The sequence below is a fragment of the Pteropus alecto genome, unplaced genomic scaffold (assembly GCF_000325575.1).
Source record: "Pteropus alecto unplaced genomic scaffold, ASM32557v1 scaffold45, whole genome shotgun sequence".
NCBI classification, from domain to species: Eukaryota; Metazoa; Chordata; class Mammalia; order Chiroptera; family Pteropodidae; genus Pteropus; species Pteropus alecto.
The window spans coordinates 3,339,891-3,355,772 of NW_006442491.1; the positions used below are offsets into that span (position 1 = coordinate 3,339,891).

At 45.0% G+C, this 15,882-nt stretch overlaps 1 protein-coding gene across 1 annotated transcript in view; it reads right to left on the reverse strand.

The window, feature by feature from the left end:
* SLC24A3 (solute carrier family 24 member 3) overlaps positions 1–15,882 on the reverse strand; it is a 457,276-nt gene that overhangs the window by 176,824 nt on the left and 264,570 nt on the right. Inside the window, exon 3 of the mRNA XM_006922003.2 lies at positions 11,826–11,902. Coding sequence (XP_006922065.2) covers positions 11,826–11,902 — 77 coding nt within the window. The remainder of the gene's footprint in view (positions 1–11,825; positions 11,903–15,882) is intronic.

Sequence of the window (15,882 nt, forward strand, 5' to 3'; positions counted from 1 at the left end):
CTTTGGATTACTCTAACTCCCACACAGAGAGCTCTCTGAAGCAGATCTTATCATTATTCTCTGTTACAGGAAACCTGAGGCACAGAGAAGCAAGTGACTTGCCCAAGGCAATGTACCTAGGGCTCTGAGGCTGGCATTTGAAACCAGATAGTCTTATTCTGAAATCTATTCTTCCCCCTCCAAACCAGGTTGGGCCTCTGGTGATGGGGAACATTGCTGCAGGAGAGGTCTAAGCAAAGCATGTCCTCAGTATTGCACTCATGACATTGATCTGGTGCTAGTAGCACTTAATTTTGATTGAATGGGAACAGACTGAAGCTAGAAAGATCATTTTGATGACCACTGTTATGGACAAGAGTTGACTATAGATTGATGCAAGGTAAAACAATAAAAATAATATGACAGTTAACATTTTCTTGTACCTAGTATGTGCTAGCCACTGGACCGAGCATGTTACCTTCTTTATCTTATCTCACAACAGATCTCCTGTGAGATAGGGGCTGGCCTCATCCCCATATACAGATAGGGAAGCTGAGGTCCAGAGTATTAAAGGTCACACAGGCAGTAGGTGGCAGAATCAGGGCTTGCACTCTTTGACCTTGACACTAATTCTGAGAAATGGCAGAACTAATAGAATTTGTCAAATCCAAGGTCAGAGGCAGCACTGGAAGAAACACATTGAAGGAGACAAAGGCTTTGTAATAAGACCTTTCCTATTCCTGGCTCATGAGGTCAGAAAGGAAATGCGTGGGCTGAATGGGAAGAAGGGTCCAGGGAGGGGAGATCTGGGGATGACATAGCATACCTGAGGGAAGTGTAGACAGTTCTTCCACATGGGGGTGTTGGAACTGGGTAGCTGTAGACTATACACAGTTACTGGATGAGAGCGATAACATCTTTTCCTGTTCCCACACTAGGTTGGTTCAGATAGACTGGAATGCTACAGGAGAGTTTGTCAAACCTAGCCTCAGGAGTTCCCAGCCAGGTGAACTCACAGAGGGGACACTTGCTGGCATTTGAATCTCAACCACACATGCCAAGCTTGTGTGTGGAAGGTGGAACTGGGGAGAAGACCCAGAGGAAGTTGCCAGCCAGGATCTTCAAGATGAGTTCAAGGTGTGGGCACAAGTGTGGTGCAAGTCCACTCCTATTCGAGGCAGCAAAGCTGGTATGTGTCGTGACAGACAATAGTGCCAGCCCTTGCCCTGGCGCTGATGTTCCTGGCATGACAACTGGACAACTTTCATCTATGGGCCAGAGGGCTTCAGGGCAGCTTGCCTCCCATGCAAGTGCAGCCCCCAGCCAGTGCCTGACAGGAGGCAGGGGATAAATACCGGAAGTTCTCTTGTACCTAGGTTAGGATTATCCCCTTAGAAGATGGGGGTGTAAACTCTAGCTGCCCTACCCACGAGGGTAAATGAATTTATCACACAGCCCTCATAGGCTGCTTTTCCTCCTCTGCTTCCCTCCCCAGGGTGCTTCCTGGGATCATCCTCCAAATGAAGCACCTGCCCTGGACTCCTTGTTTCAGGTCAGCTTCTGAGGGAGCCTCACCTATGACATGTGTCTCAGCCATGGAGCTCTTCCTGTGCAGATCTGCAGGAAGGAAATGACTACTTAGCCCGTGGAACAGGCTGCAGATCTGGGTCCCTGGGGTGTGGAAGTTTCTGGGTTTTTTGTTAAACTTGAAACTCCTATTTGGAATCTCTATTATATGAGGGGGTGGATAATAAATAGAGGGAATAAAAACCAAAGTTCCCTCTGGATAGCATTTATTCTGAAGTCTCAAGGCATGATAAACAGCAGGTCTTGTACTGAGGTTCTCCAGAGAACCGAATCATCAGGAAACTATTGAGCAAAACCATGGAGCACCAACATTTAAAATACATGGGGTGTTTTCTGACAAATTAGAGCATTTAATTGACTATTTTATCCAGACTGATTTGTTGAATACTTGCTAAAGACTAGTTTTTTAAGCTAGGACATATGATAAATGCAAATTGTAGTACCTCGTTGTTTATTTAGCTTTCGAACTTATACTTTTCAGAGGAAAAAAATGCTACAAAATTATAAATAATCAATTCATAATTATTTGATACAAATTGTGACTATTGGCAATGTCATCTCAGAGAAACACATAAAGTTTATTTTCTATATAACAGAATAAATAAATTTAAAATATATAGTGTAGGGATGAGTGGACCAAAAAATAAATTAGGTAAATAAATGAAGAGGAGCATACAGCAGGCTGCAGGTGTCCTGTCTCCATGGTAAACGTTTGTTATCTAAGCAATCTGCATGATCACTCCCATCACCATTTGGGGCTCCTCATAAGATCAAATTTGAAAACTGTTTGCTCCAAAGCTCATTCCCCAAGCTTCTTTCTATATTGCATTGGGTTTAGGGCATGAACCACAGAGATAGTAGATCAACTCATGTCACACCTTGGTCTGAGGATGTCTGTAACGGACTGGAGTATCAGAATTCTACATCTCCTGTAGCCTCAAGGGTTTTAGAGAGGGATCAAATGGGCATAATAATAATGGTAGGTAATCTTTATTCAGCCTGTGCCTCAGAAGCAGAACTGGATACAGGAATCCAGTGCAAGGCCTTTAATTGGGAAGGGGGATCCCAGGAAGCAGCAGGAGATGAGCAGAAAATGACTTAGGGAAGATCAGGCAGCTAATCAGGGTGTTATACAGCAAGGCACTGAGTGGGCACCTACAACTTATCCTGCTCAGGCAACTCTAGGAGCCAGGCTGAAACACGTCACTTGTTTATTTAGCCCAACTGCGGCACAAAAAAACTGAGGTATTTATCCACCAACCCCTCTCCATCTGAGGGCTACTTCCAACCTGTCCTGCATTCTGGCAGAATGGGCTCTGATGATCAGAAAAAGTCCAGAATCACAGGGGCTGGAAGTTAAGAGTCAAGTAGATACACACAAGTTGCAAGAGCTAAGGCAGTTCAGGTGGGATATTATCTACGCAGTGCCAGAAACCTTACCAAGAGCTTGGCATGCCTGCCTTCAGCAACCTTATGAGGTGGGTGCTGTATCTCCAGGGACAAATTAGGAAACAGGCTAGGCAAAGCGAGGCAACTTGCCCATGGCTGTGTAGATAATAAGTGGAAAAGCCAGAACTAAATCTCAGATGGGTTTCTTTCAAGTGCAGGCTCTAGCCCATCATGCTATATCTCCAGCTCAGGAGTCCAGGAGTCCTGGAGGGTCAATCCACAGCAAGCCTGTGTGCAGCCCATGAGCATCATGGTCAGACCTGGGCCTTCTGAAGGAAGTCTTGGGAACAAGGAGGGGAGGGAGTAACTTAAGATCTATTGAAATATAATAATTTAATCTCTTTGTGCTAATCCTCTCTGGACACCAATTTAAGCTTTGTGTTGACACTGACAAATTAAGGACATGTTCAGCACATTTCCAAGAGTAAACAGCAAATTCCACAAGTTCTTCTAATCATTTTTCTCTTCCAGGGTGAAATCCTTTAACTAAACATGTCTGCCCAGCGAGTGAGTTGTTGCTGGGACCTTGCTGACTAGATCATGTATATATATATATATATTTTTTAATTATTATTTTATATTAGTTTCAGGTATACAGTACAATGGTTAGACATTTATATAACTTATGAAGTGCTCACCCTGTTTACTCTAACACCCACCTGGCACTACGCTCAGCATTACAATAATATTGACTATATTCTCTATGCTGTGGTCCACATCCCCATGACTATTTTGTAACTACTATTTGTTCTCTGTATCTGTGAGTCTGTTTTTGTTTAGTTTGTTTGTTTCTTTTGTTCCTTAGATTCTGCACTTAAGTGAAATCATATCTTAGGTATTTATCTTTCTGATTTACTTCACTCAGCATAATACCTAAATCCATCCATGCCCCTGCCAATGGTAAGATTTCATTTTTATAGCTAATATTCCATTGTGTGTGCGCATGCACGCGTGTGTGTAGGGAGGAAGCAAGAGAACTAAAAGCTTAAATCAAGATATATTCAGAGACGACAATATGCTGAACAGCTCCACAGCTAGATCACTAGGAAACCTGCAGAATAAAAAGATTTCTGCTGGGATTGCTAACAAACCATTTCCCCACACCATGAAAGGGAAAACGGGAAAACAGAGTCTTTAAGTGCCAACCTACACAAAATAAAATTATTCATTCCCTGTGGGTAAAACCATGGGGAACCTATGGATCAAAGGCTGGGAACTGCCAGCAGGCCTTTCACACTACATATTCTATCTTTTCATGCTACATACTCTTATCCTTCCTCACCTTATGCCCATATCATCAAAAGAAAATGGGTAAACAAAGTCTTTAAACTATAATTCACAGAAACTAAGAATGATATATAACTTGGATTCCTCACACTCTGGGCTTTTTTTCTTGTCTTGGCTTTTTGTCTTTGCTTTTTCCCTTCTCTAATAAACTTCCCTTTTGACTCTAATTTTGGAGTGTGTCTGACTTCTTTCTTGTGCTCAGCTGAGTCCTTTTCTTTCTCAGTGGAGGGCTTGAGTTCCCCGCCCTTGGGGGAATTTGCTTTGTCCTGCGTCATAGGTACCATAACTTCTTTATCCAATCATCTATTGATGGACATTTAGGTTGCTTCCATATCTTGTCTATAGTGAATAGCACTGCAGTGGACATAGGGGTACATAGATCTTTACAAATTCGTGTTTTAGTTTTCTTTGTATAAATACCCAGAGTGGAATTGCTAGGTAGGTCTCCTTAAATTTCAAAACCCCTGCAGCAGCACCCCTCCCCGCCCAAAGCCCCTGAGCTTATCAGAAATACCAGCTGCAGAGGACAACCCTGTCCTGTTGCTCACAAGGTCTTGCTTGCTATCGCTGAATGGATCTGGCTTTGATCCCATGACAGGAGAAGTATTGTGATGGGTTAAACACTTGTGAGCTGCCTTAGAAGGGAAGGGTGGTAAGAAGATAAACATTAAAAAAGCCAACATTTACTGTGCTCCCACTTTACAGATGTGAAAATTGAGGCCAGGAGTTCATTGACTTGTTCCAAAGCACTGAGCTTGTTGGTGATATATAAATTTTCTCACTCCTAATCTGAGTGTCCTTCCTCTTTATTGAACATCCCAATCCCCTCCCCATCCACCCATGCCCTGGCAGTGTCTTCCCTGCAACCTGTTTGTTTGAATTGTTAAACCCAGGGTAGCCATCCCTTAGGAGAGCAGAGCTTCTTTGCTGGTGAACTTTTTTCCTGGCCATCTTTGCTTCTTGATTTCACGTTGACAACATAAGCAGAGGGAAGGAAGATGCTGAATTAGAATTCATCTGTAGGCCCGCTAGGGCAACTCCCTGCCACATATGACTATTTAAATGTATATTAAAATGAAATAAAATTAAAAATCAGTTCCTCAGTCACACTAACCACATTTCAAGTGCTCACTAGCTACACATGGCCAGCAGCTACTGTATTGAACAGTACAGATAGAGAATATTTTCATCAGCACAGAAAACTCTATTAGATAGTGTTGGTCTCTAAAAGTAGAGTCTCAGAGCCAAAAAAGCAAAAGGACAGCTTTAAAGAGACAAAAATAAACCCTGGAGCTGAGGTGGAAGGTGAGCTTTGATATGCAAAGCTGTCTCTCTATGGGTTGGGGGAGGAGGAGCTGAAAAGGGCCTCTTTCACCTCCTGCTGGTACCCTGGCCCTTCCACTTCTAAGAACTGCTATTGCATTAAATAGTTTATTCATTGGCCCTTAGCAAAAGCACTCTGGGCCCCAGGGAGGGGAGCACATCCAGAGCAACCATTCCTCCAGATATTAAAATTAAATGGCAGAGATAAATGTAAGAAGCTCATGCTCCAAGGAAATGACATCTATTTGGTGAAGCCCCTGCCAGATAGCCCCCTCCCCCAGGACTGAAAGGGGACTGGAAAGCTCAGAGGAGTTAGGTAGTCCTTCTCATCTGAGACCTGGGCTCTCCCCCACCCCTTTCTCCAAGAACATATCCAAATTAGCCTTCACTTTCTCTCAGGGTGGAGGGATTATTAATTTAGGGTTGGAGTTGCAGAGCCCAGATTCCCCATCAGGAGTTTCCAGGTCTCCTGTGCCTTCTGAGGGAAGCCCTGTTCTTCCACCATGCTGACTGGTTAAGACCTGACTCAGGGGAGGTCAACTCATAGGCCAGCTGCTGATCCATGGTCAGGCAGGAATATATGAGCTGGGCCACTTAGAGACTTCTGGGGCTATGAACTGAGAAATAGTGAACAGTATAGATAGGGAATGAGCAAGCAGAGTAGGTGTACAGAGGAAACCAGGTAGGGTCAGGGCCAACTTGGGAGCAAAGACTGTGTGGAGAGGATAGGATAAAGAGATCCATGTCATCTAGGCACTCAGGTTAGCTGGGAATACTGTAGCATCAAGGAAATATGGAATGGAAATATGGAATACTGTAGCATCAAGGAAATATAGAAAAACCAGTTTCAGAGGGAGGATGATATTTGAATAACCTCTTTTCTCCCCCTCCCATCTTGATCACATTTCATCACCTATATCCCAAGGGCCTTTCTCCAATGCCAACTGGTTTCTTCTGTGGCTTTGAGGAGCAAGAAGGTCTTAGTGGAATCACAAGACAGACATTAGCAAATTCTTGAGTTTAAAGTGCTAGTCTAGGAACAAGAAAAAATTGAATGCAGGCTGAGAGAGTTTCCCCAATTCCTGGACCAGATTAAAAACTCTCTGGGCTGGAGGAGAAGAAAAATGTCAACAGGAGATGGGGGCTTGGGGAAGACCACCAAACTTGGGAGCCAGCCCTGGACATTATCGTACAGGGATGCCTAAGGATCAACAGCAATGGTCCGGTTGCCATTCCTGAAGAACCTCCACATGCAAGAGCCCTGGCTTGATGGCCTAGCACAAGAATCCTGCCTGAACTTCCCAAATGTCCCACCCCATGTGGAGCCCACCTCTTTTCAATACATGTAAGCCCCTAAAATAAGCACTGACACTGGAGTACAGTGAAGATGGAGATGTGGACAAGGAGTCGCCACCACTGGATATGAGCAGGCCTAAGGCAAATGGCCAGGGACCTCCCGGTGGCCCAAGCATCCCTTTTGCCACCTTAGGAAGCCCAGATGACAGCTGTCCTAACAGCACCACACAGGAAGAAGTCCCTTTTGTAAACGCAGAATTGATGCCCAAGTTTCCCGTGAGGTTCCTTGAAGCATGTCCAGGTTTCAGAATATAAAGATGGACATCAGAAACATTCTTGTTCATTTTCCTTTCCTGGGCTGCTCCATGGATGGGTCTGAATTGCTGGACCATTTAGGAGCCCATCTTCCAAACAGACTCACTTAGCAGGAATTTGCTTCATAAGAGAGTTTGGTATTTTATACCACCTCACAAGCATATATAGAGGTATCTTCCTATTAGAAGAGAGGAATTATATTAAAATGTGAGAAGAAGACTTGAAGCTTAGGAGGAATACTCTCCCAAAGCTAATGAGGCACACAGAGGGTATTTATTCCTATTGTAGAGGTTGATTTATTAAAAACTGACCCATTTTGAGAAAGAATTTCAAATATTGATTACTCAAAGTTTCTTTTACTAAAAGAGAAAATGTATAGCTTGACCTATAATCTCAAAGATTCAGCTACTGACATGTAGGATAATTAGTGAAATTTCACGATATAAATCACAAACAAACCAGCATCCTAGAAAATTATTCACAGGCTTCTTCTTCTATTTGGGGCAGGCTTCATGAGTTTACAGGGTACAAATTTCCTCACAGACAGGGAACACAGTTTTTAGTGTCAACATTATAGCAGACTGGCTATAAAACAAGTCTTAAGAAAAGTGTGTTTTCTTAGGGATAGTCACTCTTGATAAAGTTACACAGATGATGGATTTCCACACTCGTCAGGAACCCATACATGAAGAACAGTTGGAAGGAATATAAATCTTTTTTTTATTTAGTGCAATCCCAGGATGTAGAGTTTTTTTTTTTTTTTGAAATCGACAAAACCACAAAGATCCAAGGGAAAATTAAAACTATAGTGTTTGGAAAGTTTAACCAGAAATGGCTGTTTCATTTCCACAAAGCTCACACAAAAGAGGGAAGTATTTGCATGGAGAAAATAAGAGAAAATGAGACGGCAAGCTTTGATATCTAAGATTGTTCTGGGGGGTCCTCAGAACCATGTGTCCAAAACCCAGTACTCAACTCAGGCTGAAGGCCACAGGCTTAATGGGGCCTCACAGAAAAAGCACACCCATGGGGCCCAAGTGGAATGGGGAAGTTTGAGTGTCAGTGCAAATGCTAAGGTTCATCAGGTTTTGGAGTATAATTTGACTGGCCTCTCTGGTTGAGTTAACCCCATGAAAGGATAGCCCCATGGCCCTCTCTTTGGGGCAAGCGAGGGGGACAGGCACACTTCCGAGACCCTCCCCTCACTGGAGGAGGCAGATGCAGCTCTTCAGGAGCCTGGATGATACTCAGTCCCTGACACCTCTGTCTCGATCTACCTCCCCAGGCCTAGAGTGTTCCTCTGGCACTCTGGGACCCCATCTAAATGGTCCTGTGGCCTGCCTGGGTCTTTCTCACCTGACTGGAGGGCAGATCACTCTGGGTCCTCTCTGGCCATGCCTGACTCTATTTCCTATGCAAAGTGCTGAGATCTGGAATCTGCTTCCCATCACTTTCGACTTGTGGTGCTTCCCAGGTAAGGATCCCCCCTCCTCTAGAACTCTCCATCTTCCACATCCTTAGTTTTTGCTCACCCCAGATGCCCTGGACTCTCCAGTCTACATCTTTGATCACAAGTTACCTGTTCTGCCTACCCACTCTTCAAGTCCAGCTCAACTAAACCTCCCAACCAGACTGCCTTCTCTGCACTCCCACAGCACATGGCATAGACCATGGCCAGCACTTAGCATGAGGCAGGAGCTATCTATAAATGGGCCTCACCACGGGACAGTGGGTTCCTGCAGGCTGAAACTGTATCTCGGGCTTCTAGAAGAGTTCAGCCCAGCACTCCCATATTGCAAGGGCTCGTAAATGCTCTATAGATAGCAGAGTACAGGAAATCTGTACTTAGCTCCTTGCAGCTTTAAATCATGCATTCATCTGTTTCCTGCTGGCCAGCAAAATGCTACAGGTTAGCCTTGGAAGTATTTTTTTCTTACCTCCAATGATGTTCATCTAACAATTCCTGAGCATGCTAAATGTGTTGGGCACCACGGTAAGTGAAAGGGATAAAAAAGAATCGCTCATTCCTGCACTGAACAGTGAAACAGTGCAGCTTTTGTTTCTCAGACACTGTACAAAGAAGCTTCTCTTGTGAGGCTCATGTCCTATTGGGGGAGCTTATATTCTCGTGGAAAGGATAACATAAGGTTTGGTCTTTGAACTTGGGGAGGGCACTGGTAGGCCCATTCTAACATGTGCCACTGCCAGATGTGCCCTCCTCCTCAGCTGAGTGTGGCTCTATACTGCACCATGTGCATGTATGTGGATGTCCCAGGCAGTGAGTTCAAGCTTCTGCACTCGGATCTTTTCCCTCTAAGTAGTGGCTCTGTGTAGGAGGCCTACACAGGCCTTGGCAGCAGGCACCAACTGTTTAGGTGGAGAATTCTGAAGTTCTACATGTCTAGAGCATGGTTTTGAAGGGGTGGATGCTGACCTTGGCCCATGGATTCCTTGCCCTGTGGTCTCTACAATGCAGGGCCCAGGACAGGGGCTAACTGTGGTATTCAATACCAATGGCAACAAAATGCTTAAGGTGCAGGCTTCTGTCCACTCTTTAGAGAAGTGTTTAAGGGAAAATCATCCATTTTTGCCCACTCTGCCTTCATGCCTCCTTGAAAATGAACTAGCACAGACAGCAGAGGCCTGACAGGTATCCTTCGTTCATGAAGAACAAAGCAAAGCACCTTCCTCTGCCTTCAGCTGGAGTTGGAGGATGTGTGAAGGGAGGTGGGAGAAAGGGCCCTTTTGGCTGCAGGTGACAACACGATCATGGGAGGATGTAAGCTTGCACTGTTTGTGTCAAGAGTAGAAACCTCATCTCCCAGATGTCGGGGCATCAGAGTGCTAATCGCTACCAGGGAATTCTGGATCGGACTCAGTGCCTGGGTGTCCTCAGCCTTGACAAGGGAGCCTCCTTGGTGCTAAATGGGGCAGCTGGCATCTGTATTAATTGCTCCATGCATGTGCTCCCTGAAGGGCGGGGAGCATTGCAAAGAATCTACTTTATCATTTGGTAGTTTTAGAAAATATCTCTGCTTAAAAGAGACTTCTCATGCCTTTCCCCCGCCCCAGGGAGAGGGTTGTGGGCAGTTGAGATAAGTGAGGAAAGACTTGAAGAGTTGATTGCTTTCACCATGAAGGGAATCAGGCTTAGGGCAGCTTTGGACCTGGAAAGGTTAAATATCTTGTCAGAAGCCACACGCAAAGTGAGGACAGCAGAACTGGGGTCTAAACCGATGTCAGGTTTGACTCCACAGCCTACGGTGTGCCTACTGACCTTCTCCAGGTGTGAATTGAAAAGTAAGGTCTCTGTCCCCTCCCCTTGAGTCATGGTGAGCGTGTTACTGCAATAGAGTCTGGTGGATAAGATGCCTGAGACTTCTGAGGCCTACGAATTAAAGGCCATGGAGTTTTCTCCTTGTTCATTGTGACCCTCTGTCTCTCCCAGCCCTGGGCTGCCATGTGGAGCCACACTGGAGTGGCCACATAAAGGTTCTCTCATCAACAGTCCCTGCCAAGCTGGTCCTTTGGGCACTCCAGCCCAGATACCAGGCATCGGATTGAAAAGCCCCTTAAGAGAGGTTCCTCGAGCACCAGTACTCCATCCTCAGCACTGGTGTCACAGCCATCCATCCAAATCAACCCACCCCAGGCCTGGATCCTGCGATACAGCATTCCCTCTGTGCCTGCTCTGAATTACTGACCCACAGAATCCATAAGCAACATAAAGTAGTTACTGAGTATGTCACTAAATTTGGAGAACTTGTTTCATAGCAATAAATAACCAGAATGGAATTAAGAGCATTCCAGGGGAGGACGGATACCATGGAGATATGAGAGCACATTGACGTATGTACCTAGTAGAAACTCTGGTCTAGGTCTTTCTGATTCTGCAGCCACTCCTTAGATATATCTTCACATACACATACACCCTCCCCAAACTCTCCAAACGGGGACAAGAAAAATCAAAGATGTTCAATCCACTGGGTCTGCAGAGGAAGTGCTAGGGGAGTGGTAGCTATTCAGAGCCAGAACAGACTTTTTCTGATCACCTACTATGTGCCTGACTCTATGTTAGTTGCCATTGTACTTAATCCACTAATTTAACAATTTTTTTTGTCCCTGCCACGTGCCAAGAACAGGTTGGGGAATTAAGCCATGTACAAAACAGAGTCTCTGTTTTCCTGGGGCTTACATGTGAGTGAGGCTGACGATATATAAATAATTATATAATAACATGTCAGGTCATTATCAGTGGTATGGAGAAAAATGAAGCCAGGTAAGGGGAAGACACTGGCCTTTTAGAAAGACTGGTTAAAAAACGGTTCCCCAAGAAGGTGATGTTTGAGCAGAGAGAGAGCCCATGCTTTGGAAAGAATACATACAGTACTTGTCACCTTACGAACCTGTGTCCTCGTAAGAAGGGTACATTTAGAAATCAACCCCTGCCCCATAGGGCTCAGAGGACCCCCACCAGGTGTGTGAAGAAGAGGGAGGGGAGATGCCTCTGTGGGCACCTCACTGCCCACCCCCCACCAGCCAGGCCTTCCATCCAGGGCCTCCAGCAGAGCCACAAGAGAGGTACTTACACAGAGCACGTGGAGAACCACCGCTCCCTGTCGTCTGTCCTCGTTGGTGAAGATGTCATTGGGGAATTCATGCAGGGCTAAGGAATGGAGAGAGAAAACCAGCTCAGTACAGATGACAGTAGTTTCCATGCTGGGGGTCTGGGATGGCATTATCGGTCCTTGTTTTAATATGGGGCCCATGAATTTGGATGAGAAAAAATTACATCTTTATATTCACAAATCTTTGAGTAGAATGCAGTATTTTTTTCAGATAAGAAGGTAGGCAACAAATTATAGTAGTGTTGGAAGCACCTGGAACTCTGCCTCCACAATATATTTTCATGATCCATTATATATACTACTACTATATTCACAGCACTTTAGCATTAGAGTGGTTTTTAGATTGCAACTTGTGACTTAAAGTGTTAATGAGAAAATATGTGAACTACTATCCAGGCCAGCACTGGCCAAGTCAGGTGAGTTCCTGGGACCAGAGAAGGCCCTGGACAGAGTCACAAGTGCCTCAAGAAATGATCTGCATGTCTGGTGTGGTGATGCCCAGCTGCTGTAACCAGCATATCCCTTCTCTGTGATCTTCCAAGTCTCCCTTGTGTAGGAACTGTGTGAGAGGGTATCTTTATGAATAGACCATAACTTGCTGATGTATAACTGGTATCAGCACATAGCAACAGGTACAGGGTGGAGGTGGTGGAAGGGATGACCTGGGCCCAGGCTCGAAGGTCTGTTGGGATTCTCATTCTGAGTCTAGCTTGGTGGTGCCCAAATGTTAAGATTTCCATCAGAGTTAGCTGCATTGTAACGTGCTCTTATATTAAGCATCAATTCTACCACATTAGAAGCTTCTTTGGCTCATTTGCAAAGGACATTACCAGATGACCTTGGCTGTAGAGAATGTGACTCAGGTACAGCCCTTACTGGAGACCCACTGAGCAACAGCTTCCTTTAGGGGAGGCCCCTAATGCTTATCACTGATCTCATTAGCCTCTACTTGTGTACTATACACCCAGCCTATCAATACACACATTGTAATTTCATTAAATGCTGCTTTGCTGTGGTTCTAAAGTAGTTGAATGATTGCATTAAATTTTCCTAAGAAAGAGGTCAGCCTGGGGTTGAGGAAAGGGTCCTCAATTGGGCACCTAGAAATGCGAAGCTCAGTGCCAGCACTCCCATAGCATAGCCTTTGGTGGTATGTATTTTCATCTCTCAGGGCCTCAGTTTGCTCTGAGAAATGACCTGAGGTTCCTCCTCACTGCTCCCTCTAGTCTAAGCACAGAGTATACAGTTAGTGTACAAAGAAGACACCTAATAAGTGTCACCAGGATGAAAAACTCTTAAGGGAGCAGACCCTGGACATGACTTGGGATGGGGTAGGTCAGCCTTGCCCAAGTGGCCCAACAGTTCAAGAAAACAGCTGCCAACAGCAGCTGAGCTTGTTTCTCCGAGACTGAGCAAGCTCCCCACCTGGCTGACTCAGACTCTGGTGCCACCAACGTGCCCGGGGAAATGATGTTTTCAGAATAGCCATAGCTGTGCAAGAAGAGTGCACGGACAGGGTGGCACACTGGACTGGAAGGATGTGCCCAGAGGTTCTTTACCTCAGTTTCCTCATCTTTAAAACAAAGTGGGACTTCTAGTGCCTCCTGCAGGCTGATGGTGGTACTGATACCATCCCAGCTGCCCTCCACTAGGATGTGCTTTCTTGGACCCAAACCCAAACAAACCAGGGGCATTTCTTAGTCAAGATGTGAGCTAAGATGATTGCCTATCTTTGGGAAGCTATCATTTTCCTTGAGTTGTTGACTGGATTTTGCATAAGGGCCCAAGTGGAGAATCAGGCCTGGATTCAGATCCCACCTACACAACTCGTGGGTTATCCTTTCTCTTTTCAGAATCTATTTCCTTCATCTGTAGAATGGGTGTGTGAATGCCATCGTTGCTGGGAAAAGTGCAGACAGCGTAAAATAAATACCTCCTGCCATGCTTACTGGGCTACGTATCACTGTTCTTCAAAATTCTAATAATGATGGGATGCCAGTCTTTGCATGGGGCAAAAGATGCCTTCCTTTCTGGACTTGGGGTTGAAAGCTATCTATCACCAATTCCTGCCTGCTTTGTACTGGTGTCTGTTTTTCCAGAATGGTGTTTAGTCCAAGAGAATGCATGATGCATGTGACTCCGGGTAAGGCTTCCCATGATCAGGCTGCTGGGGCCACACAGCTCATGAGACAAGCTGGGAACAGTTACATATCCGGCTGAGGGTTCCCCTGAATACCTTCAAAATCCTCAGTCTCTTTCTCTTTCTGCTCTCCCTCCACCACCACCCAGTTTTCTTTTCAGTACATCTTACCAGCCCCGGGGGGCCAGCGAAAGCAAGCAGTGCTGTTCCCATAGAAACCACAGAGCCCGAACTGAGTGGATTCCCCTTACCAAGGCAATAGCAATCAGTGGCCCTGCTCCTCTCTCTGGCTGCTTTCCTGAGGTCTGAGTTTGATGACTCTAAATGGAGGTTTGCAGGGGATGGAGAGTGTTTTCTATTTTGTTTGGAAAAAAAAAAAAACAAACAAACAAAATCCCAAACCTGCAGCAGGGACATTCAGGGCATCTTTAGACACATAAATTGCATATTGATCAAATAGAACAGCCCAAGATGAAGATCAACACATTCAAAAGCCTAGCTCCCTTAGCACTCTGAGAAGAAGGAATCTGAGCCTCGGCAACTGTCAGAATGTTGGCTGTCATCCCAGAGCCTTTCATACCAAAATACCTAGTGCACTTGATTGACTGGCCTCTTGAAGACTGCCCCAAGAACCCTGGGTGCTAATACAGCCCAGATCCTCCCCTGCAGTGAAGGGTGACTTCACATTTCTGTTTTAGACACTTTCATATGTCATGGTGCTCCTCCTATAAAGCCTGCTGCTCCCTCTTCTGCTGGCATGAATGTTGGGAAAACCAACCTGCCAGCAAGGTGTGGTACTAGCCTCCTATGAAGCCTTCCTGACTCTTTTTGTGGACTTCTTGCACTGGGCGAGTACCCATAAATGATATTCCAACCAAACTGCAGTCATTTGTTGCCTGTGTGTACCTTCGACTAAACTATACTGAGAATTCCTAAGGACAAGAACTTTTTTTCTCCATGGCCAGCACCCACCAGGCCAGGGTCCATGAAAGAGAATGATAAATACCAAGTGAATACAAGTACGAATGAACTCAGAGGGTTTTTTATCCCAGGAGATGGCTTTTGTATAAACACAAGACACAATTATTGGCTGAGAAATGACATTGGGAGGGACACTCCAGTAAACTCCCCAACAACTGGATTGCAACTTGGGTGGCCATTCAGGCTATTGACAAATACCCCATTTCTCCTTGTTCCAAAGACCTGGAAAGAGTACACTCTGGGCCCCCTTCAAGGCTAGGTGGGGCCAGGCAACTTGCTTTGGTTAATGAAATGGGAGCAAAACAACATGTGTAATATTTCCAGGCAGGCTTTAAAAGCCAGTGCCTGACCTTGTATTTTCTTGTTTAAGCATTCATGGAAATGTATGTCAGGGTGAATCTTCCATCAGCCTGGATCCCTGAGTGGCTGATATACAATTCCAGCCCCTGATACACACATTTTGTACATGCAACATAAGTAAAAAAGAACATTTTTATTCTTAGCTCCTGAGATTTGGGGGCTGTTTGTTACCCAGCATATTTGTGCCCACCTTAAGTAATGCAATAACTAATATGGTCCTCAGCTTTGTGACAGAATTATGCCTTGCAACGATTTTTGGTTTATTCTGTCTTCTCCACTAGACTGGTGGTTAAGGTTTGAGAAAATTTATTCTCCTCTGTATTCCCAGCACCTAGCTAAGTGCCCAGCATAAAAGAGTCACTTAATGAGTGTTCGTTGATCAAACATACACATTTGTCATAACTAAAGGCCCATGAACAAAATTATCCACCAAAAAAATCTGCGTGAGAGAAGATACAGTCACACCTTAATTTTCTAAATATTTAGTCTCTGGAAAAGTTTCAGAGACATTTCAGTGCTCTTCTTCTTACACTCAGT